The sequence below is a fragment of the Drosophila miranda genome, chromosome 4, assembly GCF_003369915.1.
Source record: "Drosophila miranda strain MSH22 chromosome 4, D.miranda_PacBio2.1, whole genome shotgun sequence".
NCBI lineage: Eukaryota > Metazoa > Arthropoda > Insecta > Diptera > Drosophilidae > Drosophila > Drosophila miranda.
The window spans coordinates 24,814,145-24,833,365 of record NC_046677.1 but is presented as its reverse complement, the minus strand read 5'-3'; the positions used below and the strand labels follow the sequence as shown (position 1 = coordinate 24,833,365).

General features: G+C 38.9%; 2 protein-coding genes across 3 annotated transcripts in view; one reads left to right on the top strand and one right to left on the bottom strand.

Moving 5' to 3' along the window:
- The window catches only part of LOC108162915 (dual 3',5'-cyclic-AMP and -GMP phosphodiesterase 11), a 59,944-nt gene extending 41,111 nt beyond the window's left edge, over positions 1–18,833 (bottom strand). Inside the window, exons 1-3 of one of the 2 annotated variants that reach the window (XM_017297894.2) lie at positions 18,343–18,833; positions 17,706–17,912; positions 8,260–8,353 (exon numbers count right to left, since the gene is read on the bottom strand). In XM_017297894.2, the coding sequence (XP_017153383.1) occupies positions 8,260–8,320 (61 nt within the window). In that variant the 5' untranslated portion in view covers positions 8,321–8,353; positions 17,706–17,912; positions 18,343–18,833. Of the gene's footprint in view, positions 1–8,259; positions 8,354–17,705 lie in introns of both variants that reach the window. The other variant, XM_033392564.1, reaches the window with a different exon arrangement.
- LOC108161266 (mitochondrial import receptor subunit TOM20 homolog) lies at positions 11,763–12,359 on the top strand. The gene has a single exon (XM_017295485.1). It carries the CDS (start codon positions 11,763–11,765, stop codon positions 12,357–12,359), a length of 597 nt encoding a protein of 198 aa, XP_017150974.1.
- Positions 18,834–19,221: the final 388 nt, after the last annotated feature.

Genomic DNA, 19,221 nt, shown 5'->3' with positions numbered 1-19,221 from the left:
GTATCTTTTATTTTTATTTTATTTTTTCTCTCTTCGCTCGTTTTTTTTTTATTATTTTGCTCTTGTTTTCTTTGGCTGTTGATTAATTCAATTAGCATCTCGTTTATGGTTTCCTTTCGTCAAAGGCGTATTTTCGGCAGAGCGTATCGTATATCATACACCTTAGGGGGTGGGGGGAGTGAGGAATCCCCCTACCCAAAATTTCAATCATGTGCAATATTTTCAAATAAATTATACAAAATATTCTGTTTTTTTCTTTTTAAATTAAAATTCTTTGTGGGTGAATAATTTCTTTGTTTATTTAATGGAATATTATAGAGATTACGTATTATTTGAAAGTAGTAAGAAATTCCTACAGGAACTATTACAGATTCCCCTGGGAACAACAAATGAATTCTACCCCTACGATAATTTTAAGTGTGTTAGTGTAGTCTTTTATTGTTTTTTTTTATTATTTGTTTCAAGAATAGAACTTTTCCTCAAGTATTGGGCAAACTTTTCCACAATCTTTGAACAGAGACGAGACCCCTCCCCTGTCCGCAACCTTAGCATTTCCCATGCCATAATTCTCGTAGTTCCCCTACTACTGCTCAGCGGAATGGTCAATGACTATTTTGGCCAACTGACGAAGTCATTCCCAAAACGCTTAAGGCCTCTTCAAACGGTACTATCAGATGCTGATACTACCTTTTTGATAAGGCACCCACCGCACTGAGTGCTCCTCGGTGCAAGTGAGTAACGACTAGATTTAGCTGGATAACAATGGTAATTCCTTCTCTTCTGATAATGACAGTCATAAACAACAATGTCGTGTTGTTTAGGGGGGTGCCAGTGGGTGGTGGCTTCTGGGACTCCATCTGTTTGGGTCTGTCCATGCAGAGTGCGTGTGGCATGGCTTTTTGCGAGCATAATTTCGGGGTCTCGTATCAGTGAAAAGAGAACACTAAAAGAGCTTCAAGTGGATTGAGATTGTCATGATTTTAAAACACTTATTCATGTTTCTGGTAATCACAATTTAAGAGGTATGAGAACTATGTACTATCTACAGTATCTTTCCCAAAATTATCTCAATTTTTCGCACATTTTGAAAGCAAAATGTTTGCAGATTACAATTTATTGTGAAATTATGCCAGTAAAATATCCTCAACTTTTTTCTTATGTTTTAATATGTTTCATATTACTCTAGAGCATCTATATTTCTGTTACATTTCTCCTTTTCTCATCCATTTGTTTCACATTTCTGTCCTACATTTTTCAACGTCCCATTTAACACTTTTTTTGATGCAAAGAATCTAAAGAATTCTTCTTCGACTTCGCATCACATCTCACGGGGGAGAAGAGAAGAAAAGAGGTAGCATTTTTTAACACTCCACTCTCCCTAAAATATTGGCCAAATAAGCTCCCAAAAAGAGACAACACAAAAACAAAGCCAAAAGAACAACAAACAAACAAAAAATAGCGACAAAACCATTTCCGTTACAGTAAAAGCAACAACAACAACAAACATAAGAAAAAAGAACCGTAAAAAACTTTAATGACTAAACTTTTCATACACACATGCACCTACACACAACACACACCTTTATGCATACGAGAGAGCGCTTCATATGCGAGAGCGCATTGTTCTGCGAGAGAGACAGAACAGCGGGATAGCGGCAGAACAGCAAAAGCAAATGACAACAAAGCGAATTGAACAGAGCAGAACGCACCTGTCCGAAGGAGTGGGGAAAGGGAGGGAAAGGCAGACACAGAGGCAGAGCGAGCGGCTGAGTGGGTGAAGGAGAGAGATAGACGCAAAGGGCCGCCTGCCTGCCTGCCTGCCCAGACAGCTTATCGCTGGACAGCTTGCGCACGCTCTCGTGTCTCTGTCTCGCTCCGACCTCTCTTTTACACCCACTCAATGGTCTACTTTTTTAGGAAAACGCGCAGTTTCCGCCAAAAAAAAAAGAAACAACAAAAACCGAGTGACCATCACAAATCACAATATAATAAGACCATAAATATGACCAATAAATGTTTAGAGGGAGAGGGACAGAGGGAGTCAAAGATACTTTATTACGATTTTGCAGACGGTATTACGATGTGCCACAAATTTTTGCAACGCAAAAGGTGAAGCATTTTCGATCCTATATGGAATATACATACATACATATGTACCTACTCGTAAGTTCCAGATCGACAAGAACACCCGAGTCGAAGGTGGTATACATTTGCACAGTTAATGGATCACTATATCGTTGAAAAAACAATATATTGGACATTGCACAGTCGGATAATAATCATAATCGAATCACTATATACAATAAGTTGGATTTCTTAAGACAATTAAATCAAACTTTAAAAAAGAACACCCAAAGAATATTTCTGTTGCCCCAAACTTTACCGTTCTTTCCCAGGCAGAAACATACATAACACTATCACCGAATTGTCTCAAATTTAGATCCCCTTTATCGCAGAGATACTACAACCATATGTAACTGCAAGTACAGTACAAAAAACCGATCTGATCTCCAAGGGTAACCAATGCTTCGAAAGCAGACCTTGCCTTGCCTTGCCTTCCGTTTTCTTGTTTAATTTCAATTTCGTTATAATTTTTTGCACGCTTGGACGCCGCGCGAGATACAACCCCTACAACAAAAGCAACGACTGCAATAATAAATAATAAACAACAAATAGTAAAAGGCACTAAAAAAACACACACACACAAAGGGAGAGAGAGAGAGAAGAACAGAGAGCGATAAGCTCCGAGCAAAAATGCAAGCTGGCAACGCTGTCCGCCTCAAGAAGAGAACGCACAAAAAGGTGGGAGGGGGGACGGGACGAGGAGTCTACGATCAGCTGCAATTGGCAAACAAAAAAAACAAAAAATAGAAGACGAAGACACTCTCAATTGAGAAACTCTGCGGAAATACTCTTTTGTATACTTTTTTTTTTGCTCACTTTTCTGGTTTAGTTTTCTTGACTTTTCCAATTAGCGTTTTGCTGTGGGGCATAATTTTACGCCTTTTTTATTTGGATTTGTTGAATTTGTTGAATTTTTGTTGCTAATTGTAACACGAGCACTCGAACACTCGAAACACCGCTATTATATGGCAGACAGTGGTGGCCATAGGGGTGTACGTACCACTAGATCTATTATGTATATACTTTTTTCACACCTTGGGGACACACACAAACACGAACACACACGAATACTTCCTCCCGACAGAGCGGACAGAGCGGACAGAGCAGAGCAGAACAGAGCGAAGAGCGACGAGAAGCAGAAGCAGAAGCAGGAGAATTGAGCACGCGACCGACCGTTGGATCGCACAGAAAATCGTTTCATTGCCTCCTCTCCTCGTTTCTGTAAATTCTTTTACTTTTTACTTTTCTTTTGAATATATTTTTACACACGCACTGGGTACAAAACTCTGGCCTGAACACGAAATCAATTTGAGGTTGGTGTTTTTTAAGGTTTTTATTTTCGAATTGAATTTGAATTGCTTTTCGGGCTGCTTTTGTGCGGCAGTGGCAGTGTGGCGTTCCGTTCCCGTCGACGATCAACAAACGTGTGCCACAGACGCGCGGCGCGGCACTTCGTACGAACGCGATGCTAACGGGGCGGCTGGGAAATGAAAATGTTTTGAAATTTGAAAAGTCGTTTTGATGATTCTGAGCAACGTATGAGCGATGCGATGGAAAAACCGGTCCGCTTGTCGCCTTTTTCGCCGCAGCCGAAGTCAGCCGAGGCTGGCTCTGCTCTCTCTTGGGGTTCATATTCACACTCAAAAATGAGCGACTTCTGTTTTATCGGGCAAAGAGCAGACGTTGGAGGGGGCGTCGTGTGGGAGCGCCGAGAACATCGACATGAACGGACAGGCAGAGCTGAGCTGCCCTCGCGGCGAATTCGCCTAAAATAAACAAAGCGAAAAAACGCCACACAAAATATGCAATGGAGTGCTTTTGCTCGAGTGCTTTTTGTGTGGAGCGTCCCTGCAAGTGTGTTAGTGTGTCCGCTCTTTTGTATTTTGTTTCTTTTCTTTTGCCGTTTTTTTTGTTTTGTAGTTTATCGCGAGCGACTAATGAACTTTTGCTTTGCCTACTCTACTCTCCCTCTCAGTGGCCCGCTCCCGTACCTCTCTCTCTCTCTCTGTATCTGTCTCTGTCTTTGCTGATTGTTGTCTTTTGTAGTTTTTCCATTCGTTTTCTCTCGCTCTTTGTTGCCTTCGCATTCAACTTGTTGATAGCGCACCATTTTTCTTTGCCCCCCCCCCAGCACTCTCCTCTTTCTTCTTTGCTGCTTTTCGTTTTTCTTTTGGCTCTGCTTTAGTCAGATTTTTCTTATCAGGCGAAACCAAATTGTATCTGTATCTGTGTGACCTGGGAAATGTGCGACTTTGGCTTGCCGTTAGGTGTCGTTACTGTTGCTGCCGCTGTTAACGCTATCGTGACCATGGCCGTAATTGATTGCCGCCTGCCTGCTGCCGATAGCCTAATGAATTGATGGCCAGCAACAGCAGCAGCGGCAGACGCAACATCAACAGCAACAGTTGCGCCAGTGGCAGTGGCAGTGTCACTGGGGACAGAAGCGCCACATGAAGCGCCAAAGTTTCTGCTTGAAGAGGCTTTCGTAGCAATTGTCAGAAAAAATGGAATGTGCCTGCAGTATGACACTGGAGAAAAAGAGGGGTAGGGGAGGAAAAAGCTGTAAAAGTATCCCTAAAGTATGAAATTAATATTCGAGAAATATTTGTTTCTTTTTTGATTATTCATTGTTTGTTCAAGCATAAGCATAAGCAGGGGGTTCCCTCGTATTACATACATATACATACATATTTACTTTCCAGACACATTTAAGCCCTTAATCGTGATTTGGGTATGGGCATTAATAAACCCTGATAAGAATATCATTCCTATATCAAAGATTCTCAAAAAGCTTATTTTTTAATGATTTTCAATTGATTTAATATAAATTTCCTTGGGATATGCTATAAAATGTAGTAGATTTCGTTTATAAAGTTTTGTATAATTTATTTTGATCTTAAATATCTGAATACTTTGGTATTTTAGTTCCTTTACTTAAGAATTTTTAGGTTTATATAAGATCAAAACTAGGATATTATTCACAGTCTATTTATTGATTTATTTCCACAATAAATCTCCACAATTGTGACTAAATAATATCGAAGGGTCAATAAACTTTTGCTACTCCCAGAAATCGATTCAAAAAATCTCGTTTAAAATCAGCTATGTATTGAAAAAATTGTTTTGTATACATACAATATCATCCCATAAAATATCATCATTTATTTAACAACTTTCCAATATTCTCCAATCCACAGCTCTAGTTAATTGAAAAACAATGGGAAATTGGGAAATGGGAAAACAGAAAACATTTTGTAATCTTCAAGTGTTTTCTCTCTTGCGGATCTGTTCTGTTTCTGGGATATCGGCATCAAACAAAGGCAACAGCTGTTTTCAATCCTCATCTTCTTCTTCGAAACAAAAGCAAAAAAACAAAACAAAATGAAATAAAATGAAATGAAAAGAACAAAACGCATTTCATTTCTGTGGCATGACTCAAAGCAGACACCGATTCGAATGGTATATTATATCGTATCGAGAAATGCACCGTTAGTTATCTTCCTTGTCCAAAAGAAGCGAAAAAACACACACACACACGCTTAAGTATCTGCCTGCAAGAGTATGGGTATGCACCTCACGTCAGTTGGCCAAAAAGAACCGGCTTTTTGAGCAAACCAGAAACAGAAGCAGAAAACGGCAGCAGAAAAATACCACTCAAAAGTTTGCTTTACAGCTGTTTTCAGAGAAAACTTTCGATAAACTTTTACCCCACGCAAAGCTTTTGACTTTGTCTGACCAAAAGCTTGCTGGCTTGCTCTCTCTCTCTCTTACGCTCATTTCCCCTTACGATATTCGCCTCGCGGTTCGAGTGAGTCTCGTCGTCTCTCTTTTGCTCAATGCCAAAATGCCGGCTATAAAAATGGAGTTTTAAAGAGCGAAAAGCAACGCAAAGCAAAAGCAAGGAAAGGAAAACAGAGCGAAGTAAAGTAAAATCAAAGAAAAGAGACACAAATGCAACGAAAAGCCAAGCAAGAAAAACAAAGTAAACGAAAATCTAACAAATGTACCCAAAGCAAAAAAAAAAGAGTTAAAAACTTGTAATACAACTGTTGGATTACTCACTCTATTTACGAGTATTTTCTGTGGGTGAAAAGTGGAGATGCATTCTAATTCTTTTGATTACTTTTTGCTGAATAGATCTGTAAAACATATCACCAAAAAACCTGAAAATACAACCTAAAGGGGGAAAACCGTAACTTTTTTAGGGAACCCTTATCAGGAAATTGCAGAAAACAAAATAAGAAAATTTCAATTCAGAAAAACCTATAAAATGATGGCAAAATTGCAATTTAAAGGCTATATTTTATTGTAAATTCAACTTTTAAACAACCAAAATTAGAACCTTGAAAAAAGCTTATATTTTGTATTAAATTGTACAAAATTTGAAAACAAAATAATCTGAGATATCATAAATATATTTATAATAATTCCCAAGCTATCTGTAACCCTATTTGAAGCCCTTCAAAGCTTCTCTTTACTTTTCTTTTCTCTTCTCTTCATTCGTTTTGTTTACATAAAACGGAAACGGAAATGACGGCACACACACACACAACTAAGTAACGGTTTCTGTCTGTGTGAGAGAGTGTGTTTGTGTCTCCATAAACCACAAGAAGGAGGAGGAGGAGCGCGACTTCTGGCTTTGGCTTCCTGCAGGAAAATGTTGACAAAGCGTGTCAAAAAGCATCTTCCAGGACGTGACGAGAGGGGGTATTGCCATTACAAAAGATAAACATAGGACACCCGCCATAGCCTGTCTTTACTGTACTTGAAGTGGTTCTGCGTGAGGTTAAGGTTCGGTAGGGAGTAGGGAGGTCTGTGTCTGTGGCTGGGGTCTATGCCACGCGACAAACGGGGGCCATCAATTGTGTAAAATTCTCTCTAGTTCCCAACGCATCGTTTGCCTGCCTGGTTGACTCCTCCATTCCATTCGAATCCACTCCATGTTTCTGCTTCTGCTTCTGGTTTTTGGTTTGTTTGTTTGCCTTTGCCCCGCTGTTTGTTTGCCCTTTCCGATCCGTTCCGTTCCATTCCGCTTGTTTGAAATTAATTAAAAGTTTATGTGATTGTTTTTTAGCCCATCCACAAGTTTTCGGGTCATAGGGCATACGCCACACACCCCTAAAACCAATCTCTATGGAAACCCACTCTCAATAGAACCCCACTTGAGAGTGGGGGTTGATCATCAGTCATCTTTTTGGGTTTTGGGTTTTCGATTACATTGTTTTCATATTCAAATCGGTTTTAGCTTCGATTGGGGCGGGATACCTCTAACAAGGAAAGGGGTATATTATACTCTTGGGAGACCAGAAATCATTCTTAAAGAACTTTTGCTTCTACAACGAATAAAAAGAACTCTTGAGAAACAGAAAAACTATAGAAATATTGTTTGATATGTGGAAAATCAATGATAGTTTGAAGCATTTTCTACGATATGATCCCCTGGTCTCTCATGAAACAAAACCCTATCTGTGGAATCTACAATTTTAGATATCCATATGTATGTACATCGTTGAAAATTACTAGATGTATATATAATGGCATTATCTATCCATTTATCAAAAATCATAAAAAAGTAAAAATATTGGAAGAATAAAATTAGTTTAAAATCTAAGAAATTTTTTAAAAACTTTACTCTTTAATGCATGAATTTCTTCAAGCTTAAGTCTTAATGTATACTCTTATTGACGCATTTTTCTATGTTTCCATATAATAAAATATTTCCTTAAACAGGGGGATATCCTTCCATGAATTTTAAAGAGAAATAATACATAATTCCTTGATATCAATTATTTTAGTATTAAATATCTTCAATGTTTTCCAATGGTTTATTTCCGATTTTTCAAGGGTATTCCTTCATCCCTGACCCCACCTAATTGAAATCTCTCTTTCAGATGCTTAAAAAAATGCCAAACATGAAATTTCTTGCCTGCCATTTGGCGAACAATTCTCGACCAAGTCTCATTAATATTTGATGGCCCAAACATTGCGCTAATGTGACGCGAGCCAGAGACAAAGACAGTTTTAGATTCAGTGTCAAGTTTCCTAAGAATGAATGAACGCTTAAACATGCAACAAATTAAAGGAAAACGAATGGCATTGAACTTCAGAGATGCTTTTTGTTTGAGAAAAACTTACCAATCTTTCGACGCGCTCGCCACAGGACCGGAGGCGCCGCATTGTTGGGTGACGAAGCCATTCCGCAGTTCCGCGAAATTCAATCGAATTCAATCTGTAATTGAAAGAAATCGAATTATTAAAGAAAAACCAGACATAATAATTATCCATCTCGGAGATTGTTTTACCAAGAAATTCACCAATTGCCTGCTGGTTGATTGAGTTGGAACAGGGTCCGCAATTTTTGGTTTGGAAAAACCCTCGAGCAAACCCTAAGATAACATTCAACATGGAAAATTCCCCAAAAAATATGTACATCCGCTAGCAAAAAACGAGCGAATGAATGAAAGAGTGAATGACTGAATGACAAGCTTTGATTAATGGAGTCGCGATTCCGAGAGCAACATCATTAGACCACATACTTTTTAAGCAAAATATGCAAAAAATAAAAAGAGTAGAGCAAGATTTTGCTGCGACTACGAATATTTTTCCATCATTAATAATTTCGTGACAGATTTGTTTGGGGGCAGGGCAGGGAAATAAATGAAGAGATTAGAAAGAGATTTTTTGGCGATAGTTGGAGTGAGATTTGTTCTCGCTGGGAGAGTTCTAGCTATAGCGATAGATAGATGGTGGTCTGGCATGAAAGCTCACCCCCAACTGCTAAACCGCACTGTGAAATGGAGAGCGAGAGGGATAGAGCACACTCGATAGAGATGGTAGAGGGGAGAAGAGGGGTTAGATCTACCCTATCTATATCTTTACAGAATATTGATATCTTTTTCCAAAGGTTTCTAGTTCCTGGAAGCCCCCAACAACAGTTTCCAAAACCTCAAAGATCGTTGAAATATTGAGAACTCTTATTGTGTTCTATTATTATATTTTTTTACCCTAATGTTACATTATTTACAATAATCTCGGAATATGTGTATGCAAATCCTCTACGAAATATTTAGAGTAGTTTTCAACAATGCCCCTTCTTAAAGGCTTTGCATATTTTTATGGCTAAGCGGATTATAGAAAATCCTCAACACAAACAATCAATAATTATTCACTAAATAAACAAAAGACACGCAAAAAGATCTAGAAAGAGCAGTGGCTAGAAGCCTTAGGCAATTTTATGCGAAAACAAGCCATAAATCTACAAGAAATATTTTTTGAATGAAATTCCTCAAGAAAAAAAACACAAACAATAATAAATAATTTGGCACCTCTATAAGGCCGAAATATTTCCACTTTTTATATACTTTCTGATTGTTGAGTTGTGTGCAGCTGCTGCTGCCGCCTGCCGCCTGCCTCATGCTTGTTATCAGCTGTTGCTGCCGCCTTCAGCGATTGCCGCCTTATCAGGGGCCGAGACCGAGACCGGGACCGACCTTGACTTTATATCTCAAAAAATTAGTGGAAGGCGAAGCCGAAGGCGCCTTTCAATCTTCATTTCCACTCAAAGCGCCGGCCGTGGGGCATGGAGTCAATGAACCACAGGAGACGCGCAGAATAATTGTGGAGCACAGTAGGCTGGCTCTCTCTCTCTCTCTCTCTCTCTCTGGCAGGTTTCGTTTCGTTTTTATTTTCTCTGATTTCAGTTTTTGATTCCCAATAAAATTCTATAGCAGAAAACGCAGCAGCAACAGAATTCAATTAAACTTAATTAAGGGGCACGCCTTTTGGTTTACAATTTAATGATAAGATAACACAAATAATGATATAGTGTAAAAAAAAAGCAGAGAGAAAATTAGAGGAAAATATCAAAGAGAGTTCAACATTACAAGACCTTGGAACTACCCTGTCGCACGGATTTAATTTTCGAAAATTATCGCCTAAAGAGAAAATCCTTTCAAGGACAAATACTATTCAAGAAACAACCACCTACAATAACAGAAATAAAATCTATGGAATACTCACAAGTAAAAATTCCTTCTTGGATTTCCTTTGATATTTCTCCAATCAGGATTGAATATTATATGATTCCCAAATACAAAATTGCTTTATAAATATATTTTAAATATACCAAAATGTAGCCCTTTTCTCTTTGAAATAATGGGTGGAACATGCCAGAAATTTATCAAAAACCATTTTATAATAAATGACAAATAAATTGCAAAGAGTAAATAGTTTATTGCAATTTATTCCGTAATATTTGCCTTTAAAAATATTGATTTTTAGTAGATATGTAAAACATATCTTTATCTTTAAATATACCAAACTCAAGCCTCCTATATATAAAACTATAAAAACCACAGCTGTTTTTCCTGTTAAGATCTCATTGAGATTCGTCAAGGAAGTTTTTGAAATCAAACGAAACGATGCCTTCAAAATGATTATACCTTTCAATCCCCTTTTTCCAACAGGGTATTGGAAATCCATAGAATATACGGGTATTGAAACAATTTCTTATATATATTTTTTATTTATTTATTGGGCTGTCATTTTTGATGCCGCAAAATCCCCTTCCTCGAAGAGGTTAATCTTTTGGCGTGGCACGCGGGTCAGCTACAGCTACACCGATAGCGGTAGAGGTAGAGGAGGGGGTGGGGTGGCTATGAAAAGGGAGTGATGATAGGGTAAGGTTCCACCCGATTATAACTGCGCACAAAAATGTATTTGCAATTAGTGGAACAATGGAAAAAAAATGAAGCCAAATGAAATGCAAACACATGGCAAAAAAGTCATTAGATAACCCCTCTACCCCACCAAAATGTGAGAGGGGAGGGCATATAGGGAGAAGGCAGGTAACTGGTAATATTATTAGGTAACGTTTTTACCATATTTTCCCTACTTTATGGATGGCCATGGCCAGAACTGGCAAAACAGTTGCCAGAAAAAGTTTGTGCGAAACAGTTGCCAGAAAAAGTTTATTTTTAAGAACTTTTACAGGGATATATCACTGCGATGGCCACTACAGAAAATAGTAACAGATATTAAGCATTGTTAAATCAATTTTTGCTTGAATTTTTCAATTTTTAATTCGATTTCCCTTAATTTCTACCGCCTCTTTTTGTGTACCATCTTCGAAAATATATATTTCCTTGGATACAAGTAAAACCCATCCCTAACTAACTCTCAAATCTGCGGGCGGGCCCCAAGCGTAGAACCTACACACCCGAGTAGTAATCCTTTCGACGCGACACTCTGTCTCTCGTATGTGCTTGAATGTGCAGCTTCTCTCTCCCGTTCCAACGTTCCACCGTTCCACTGTTACTGTTTCGATTCCACTTTGATCCCACATTCCAAATTTACACAAATTTCAATATATTTTAGAGTAAATTTTAAAGAAAATCCCCCTTAAATCCCAAAGAAAATTTCAATCGGATAGCATTTTCGTTTTCTTTTCCTTTTGTTTATCCAAAATTATTTACTGCAATCAGAGAAGTTTTTTATTCGAAGATCAAATTCTAAAAATTTTTGTAGTTTCTGTTTTGGTCAAAGCATTACTTTTTGAACTCAATTTTTCCGTTTCTCCTTTTTTCCATTGTTTCCTGCAAACGAAATTCACTTTTCCGTCCGGATATCTGCCGTGCAAAATGCTGTCGGTCAATTTATTTTTATTGATCACCAGCGGCGTGAGCTTTGTGGGATATTGCTTTTTCTTTGACCGGAAGCGTCTGGCGGATCCGGAGTACAAGCGGAAGCTGCACCAGCGTCGCCTGCAGAAGGCGACCAGGGAGGACCAGGCGCTGGAGGAGGAGGAGCCCGAGTTTGGCGACGATGAGCAGGCAGTCGTGAGGCAGCAGCAGTACCAGCACCGGCTGCAGCTGGAGACGTTCATCTGGATGTCGGCCGTGAGATGCCTGGAACATCCGACGATCCTGAAGCGGATGTTCGAGTCAGAGGTCCAGCTGGGGGATCGACTGCTACAGGATGGTCGGATGGACGAGGGCCTGGCGCACCTGGCCAATGCCATTCTGCTGTGCAAGCAGCCGATCGTTCTACTGAAGAGCCTCCAGAAGACCATGCCAAAGGAGCTGATCCATCCGCTGATCATTCGAGTGGCAGAGTTGCTGGAGGAGAGCCATCACGAGGAGAAAACTCGCGAGGACCAGGAGGCGGCGTTCTCCTCTAGCGATTCTGACGAGTGGATCAGCGATGGCAATGTCCCTCAACCGCACATGGTCGAATAGTAGTCACTGTAGATGGATACCAAATTTGTCTAAAGTGTGTCTTGATATACAGTCCCAAAAAAATATATCCCAAATATAGAGTATCTATTATACTTTTTTTTCAACAAGATTGTGGGCTTGGGAATGCTCTCTGCAGAGTTCTCTTCTCTGTTGTTGCATTGCCACTATTTTAAGGGTTTATTCTGATGAATACATTTCCTTTCTTTGTATCCTTAAACCCTTGGAAAGGAAGTCATAAACCCAACGAAATTTAGCAAAGAGAATTGGGAAAAAACTACAAGAACTAAAGAAATAAATTATAATTAAAGAAAAAGGCAGGGTTTTTTCAATCAAAACTGAGTAAAATTATTTCTTTAAAATTCTATTTATGGAATTTTTCATGGAAATGCTCCTCAAATCTGTACTTTTACTGAATCATATAAGGGTAATCCTCAAAATGTTCTTCTAATACGGCAAATCTTTACTTAAATGTTGTAAGTTTCCATAGATATTTCCCGCTAAATCCTATAATCTCTCATTAAATCCGAAATAAATAAATGCCCTTGCAATTGTCATTGAAAGGCCTTCCCTCCCCTCCACTCACCCAATCAATTTCAACCACAAAACGCCAACAAAGTGCCCCACAAAACACCAACAGAATAACCCGCATAAAAGAAACAAAAAAACAGTAAAAGCAGTACTAATATTATCTAAAAATCAGCAAAAAAAAAAAAAAAAGAGGAAACAATTCATAATTAATATAAAACGCACATCACGAATAGTTGGAGGTTTTTTTTTAAGTTTATTTTGTGCGACTTTAAAATGCGTAATCATCTAAATAACAATAATAATAATAACAATACACTTACAATGCCAGAGCGAAAAGACCGAAAACATCAACAGAAATTATTGTGGCAAACAGCAGCTGGACGCTTGGGCGGGGGGTAAACATGCGGCATAAACAGGGCCCGAAGCTCGAAGCCAACAGCAAAATGTAGGGAGAATCTAGGTGAGATCTACCTCAGAGATACTCCCCCACACACACACACACACAGCCAAAAAGATACTCCCCCACACTTTATCGCTGGGGCAGTGGGGCTCCACCCAAGGCTCCGCTCCATCCGACAGGCAACAAATCAATCAGCGCGTCAGCAAAAAACCAAAGACCTGTTTGGCATTTTTAATATTACTGTACATATATGTATCTTTATTGTATATATCTGCACTGCCCCCAAAAAGATGATGCTTTTGCCATATTAATCTTCGATTTTATGCCAGTTTTCTGTGTGTTTTTTAGAGGGTTCAACATGTCTCTGTTCAAGGGACAGACAGCCAGCTACTAAATTAAGTAGTGCCGTCTAAGAAATTTGCATATTATTAAGGGCTGTCACAGCGACGACTTATAGCCGCCTTTTTTGTGGAAAATGATTTATAAAATACTTCACTTAAGGGGAAGGCCCTTTAAACAATTCTCAATTCATTAAAGGCAAGTCCGAGTCCATCAGAACAAGATTGTTGCTAGCTCCAAAAACGTGACATTTAGCCATTTTTCTTAGCCGATTTTGATTTATATTTTCTATAGATTTTCGTGGGGCTCTGTTCGAAGTATTTCCAGATCTTCCATACAACATTTTCAATTCAAAAATGTTCGAAAATTATACAAAAGTAGTTTAGAATGTCCTTAAATATTTCTTAGTGCCTAGAACCAGTTTGTTCTAGTGTTTAGAAATGTAAATTAATTTCCAATTTAATTGCCAAAAAAAAAGAATATTAATATTAAAACTACATATAATAAAAAACGAATGATCTGACGTTTATTTGAGTTTTTAATTAACATATTTTTTGCTCATCTAGAATTTTGATTAAAGTATTAATTTGAATAAATCATTTAAGGCATTTTTATAAAGATGTACGAATAAATTAATGAATTTAATTCAAAAGTTTCAATAACTTTGGATAAATGTGGGATAAAATGTGTTACGTCTAAAAGGAATAAATCTTTTTACAACGTGACTCAAAGATACTAATAGACAAATATATGCACTTGTAATCTTATCAAACCATAGATAACCGTATTACATTTCATACCTTTCTCCCGAACATCCCACCACAATCGCACGCCCTGCACGCCTTTGACGGCCTGCATTCCAGATTTGTGATTCAATCGCTCATTCATTCACAGGTTATCCGATGCCTGCCCCAGCCCTTCCGCCCTCCATTCATCGTGTAATACACCCAAGCACCCTGACCAGAAATAACTCGAATCAAAGCGAATCAATGCGAATCAAAGCGAATCGAATCGAGAGGCAACGTCAGAGCTGGATGTTTGCGTCACCTGCTGGCTGCTACCACGTCACGGAGAGCGTGTGTTGTGGAAAGATTTGTCTTTTTTGCATCAAATTGTTAATTAGCAAAAGACTTCAGACCTCAAGAGTGAGCGATGGATGAATCACAGCCATTCCAATTGGTAGCACTTTTCCAGGCAGCTGGCAACAAAAGGGAGTTCCATTCCCCCCCACAACCCCACAGGCCACACCGAAAAAAAAAGAGTGTTGAAAGGTGGGAAAGTTGCAAGGTGGAAAGTTGACTCGCCTAATCAGCACGATAATGTTAATTCGAAATACGCGTGGCTTTTAGCGGTTTCCAGCATTTGATGGGTTCGTTCCCAGGTGCGAACCCCCTTGCCACCTTCTGGCGTTCGGACAAATGAACGCTCCGCACTTATCAGTGGAGCAGAGCAGAGCAGGGGCCAACACGCACCGCACTTGTACTCGTACTATGAAGGGAATACTATGTAGTACTATATACTATACTGTATGGTGTATACGATATCTTATCTATCGCCTGACATGCATGTCAACGCATTTAAACGACGCATTAGCCGTCAAAAAACTAGAGAGTGGAGTGTCTGTTTCCCTCAACCAAAAAGAAAAGCCACAACACACTTATGGACACAGAGATACACATAGATTCACAGATACAGATACAACTACAGTCCATGATTCAAGTTGAAGTCTGTTGTGTTTAAGCCAAACAATTACCCAAAGGAACGACTATTTGGGTAAGGAAAATACAGAAGAAAACGGAGGAAACTGTGGACAAATAAAGGCTCATATTTCCATAGAAAATCTTGCACTGGAATTTCGAATGTTGTTGGGGAATGGAATGGAAAGTTTTGTGGTACAGTATCTTTTATCTTTCCATTAAGAAAGAACTTTGTAAGATGCTTTCAAGAATCATTATTTCATGTGGTATATAGTCATGGAATACATGGGAAAATTAATGTGATTTATGGGAAAGTTCTCCAGGAAAAGTATTTACAAAGATCTACTCAGCGGAACAGTGAAGTTTTTCTTGCAAGAACCAAAAGAATCCTCGGAAAATATTTCATAGAGAAACCAGATTCTTCCAAGAAGAATTTATTGATAGAACTTTTACTAAAGATACATTTGTTTCTGTATATATATTTAATTAAATTTTCTTCGAAATAGAAGAGACTCTGGGGAGAATATTTTTGGAGATTTTAAGGGAGTTTCCGGACAGTTTAAGATCAACAAATTGAGAGCCATTTCCCTCAATTATGCCCAAAATGATTCCCCTTTGCAACATACTCCCCAAAATATTTATTCAACAAAATTCCCATCACTCATCAGGGGTCAGGTCAGGTCAGGTCATTCCCGTGCACACTTTTGATAAAAAAAAAAAAACAAAATACAAACAAATGTTGGAGCGGTGGAAAAGGTAACAAATATTTCCGCTTATCTGATTCACGTGGCTCCTAAAAAACAGTAGATAAAGTGGAGCTGCGCTGCTGATGCTCTAATTATCTGACAGCTGGACAAATGTTCGTAGAGCGCACATCATCATCATCACGCGAGAGCCTAGCCGTATCTGTATCTGTATATCTATATCTCTCACCTGAAAGTTAATTACAGGTCGTTTCCATGTGAAGAATGTAGAATGTAGAATGAAACATGATTTAATCAGACACTTAGAATGCGAAACACGTTTTGGCAGGCTACAAAGAGGAGGAAAAAATGTCAAGCGGTTCCGTGATTGATTTTTGGAACAGGAAGAAACGAAACAGCCGTGTTCGATGGGGAAGTCATTGCACGATTTATGTACTGTGTGTCCAGGGTGCACGCGTACTTATCGCAGCAACTGTGGAGTGCGTGCTTTTCCTGGGGGGAAAATAAAACTACTGTTAATTAGCCAAGATCTGACAGGGCTGGGCAGGGCTCTGCTCTACTCTGCCTTGCCATTCATTAAACGTGCTACGCAGGTGATTTTTCACAGGGAAAACGGGGGGCCATGCGCGTCCAGAAACCTCAATTGCTGTCTGGTAATTGTCGTGTCTTATCTTATGACCACGCATACGAGCACAACATGGTGACTCTCTTTCTCTTGCCACAAAGATGTACGTACGTATCTCTACCTTTAGCTCTGGCTCCAAACGTACCCCCACAATTGTATCTCTTCCCTCTCGTGCCCCCCTCTTTACCGTCTTTACCTTTGCCGTTTACCGTTATGCGGCTAACGAGCTTCGCCAAATACAACAACAAATACAGCCAACAAAAAACGGGCACAAAAAAATCTCTTGCTTCGTTTTTTTTGGACAGTCTCAAGCCGCGGCACTTCGTGGCAGCAACAGCAGCAAAAAAAAACAAACAAACAAAAAATGCTTAAGAAAGCATAAAATGCAATTAAAAGAGGGATCGCAAAGAGAGAGAAAAAATAAATTAGAGCAAGTGGCTGGGAGGAGGAGAAAGAGCTCTGGAAATTTATTGGTGAAAAAGTTTCCCCTAGTGGGAACTATTTTGGTGGTCTAGAAAAACTTAAAAAAAAAGAAAAGAAATTTTTGTATTAAAAGATCGGAAAATCCCGGAACTAAAACTACACTGAAACTGTGGATAGAACCTCTGAGATTGAAGAGATGAAACAGCCCTTGAAAAGATAGCTATTTTCTAGTAATTATAACAATTTTCATAAACAAATATAATACTATTTCATACCGATGTTACTCGTAAACTACTCAAACTGTACCCGTATGAGTACAGTACATACACAGCATTAAAGAACGGCATTAAGGCAGATGATATCTGCCAAAGATAGATGCTAGAGGGAGTGCATACAGAGATGGGAATGGGGACTAAAAATAGCTCCATTCAAGGGTGACTGAACGCTGAAATCAGATCAGTTGTACGAACAAGAAAACATATGCACTTTACAAGTACATACATATTTTGTTTGTTACAAGAAGTTTCCGAGAAAGAACTAATAAATCTACAAGTTTTAACTGAATGAACATCATAATTTCTTCACTTTTTGTACAATTAATATTCCCATATTAAGCTCTAGAAAACTTACAACAATTAGAACGCCTGACTGCTGCTGTTGTTGTTGTTGTTTCTCAATTAATCCCAAAAAATGTTATTGTAAATTACAATCTTTTCCGCAATTGTTTTCACTTGTTGATTTGTCGAGTTTTTTTTTTATTTATTTGTGTGTTTGAATTGAAATAAATTTACGTTTATTGAAAGGTTATTTAATGTATCACCGCATACATGTGTGTGCCTGTATTCGTATATATACAATATATTTATGGTATATGTATTTCATTAATTCACTCAACTCTGGCTTCAACTTTCATTTGAAACAAAATCGCGTGTTTAATTTTGTATTTATTTATTTTTTTGTGGTTTTTACCCTTTGTTGCTTGCTCTCTTTTTTCTCAGACGAAATGAAATTCAAGCAAACACGAAATAAAGAAACAAAAACTGTCACTGTTGAAAATAATTAATTAAAAGATGTATGGAAATCATTTGTTGCTGCTTAGTGGAAATTTTCAGCATTTATTGGGATAGAACTTTGTGTAGGGGTTTTCTTTTGTATATTTCTGGAATATCGTAGTATTTTTTTGTTTATTTCTTGGCTTGGGCTTTGGCTTTGGACCGATCTTTTTTTTTGAAGATTTGGGCCAATATTTCTTTACCAATACACTTACACACTCACAGCACACAGATTTCGCAGCTATAAATCACACAGACTCTGGAATTGGTGGATTCTGCTTCTTTTTATGCTTCTGCTTCTGCTTCTTGCTCTCTCTCCGCTCTTTCGCTTTGATACACAATACAATACACTTCACTGTTATTTTTGTAGGGTAGCCGAAGAAACTCTTAAACAATTTACAATTTCTTTCGATTCAGCGACACGCAAAACACTGCTCAGCCTGATCGAATCGGATCATCATTATCTTGATCCCAAGAATACTATATGTATGTATATAATCCACATCCAGGCAGGCGAAAGGCAAAGGCAGAGGGCGAGGGCGACGCGACGTGACTTTCCGAATTCTGTGTATTCTGTTTTCTTGCTCTCTTCGTTTCGTTTCGTTTCGTTTTGCTTTGCTTTTGCTTGGGCCTCCACTTTCGGCGAGAAACGACGTCCACGACCGAACTGAACTGTGCGCGCGAAGAACTGAAAGCGGAAAGCGCTCGGCGGATCAGCGGCAGCATTAGGCGCTCGTGGAGCGTCGGCAGCGACGTTGGATCATCAGCGTTGCGGCTGTTGTTGGTGCGCTCTGCTTGGGCTACTGCAGGGTATGTTATTGTAAGGTGAGAGAGCGCTCTCACCACACGACCATGCTTACACCTAACTATAGGGTTTTTTGGTACAGTATTAGTTCAAAGAGCGAACGCCTCACCTGCCTTATGCTTGACAGCTGCAGGGAGAGGTAGTGAGTGAGAGAGCACTCCAGTGGAAGAACTATGGAATAGAGCACAGTAGATCATTTCCTCTCTCTCTCTCTCTCTCTCGCTCTAGCACCACGTTGTAAAATGTTCTTTTTTGGCTTAACCCTTCTCTGTGCCCGTTCTTTCTACTT

Bases quoted from the DNA above. Each gene is read 5' to 3' on its own strand.
- LOC108161266 (XM_017295485.1), top strand. From the start codon at position 11,763: ATGCTGTCGGTCAATTTATTTTTATTGATCACCAGCGGCGTGAGCTTT.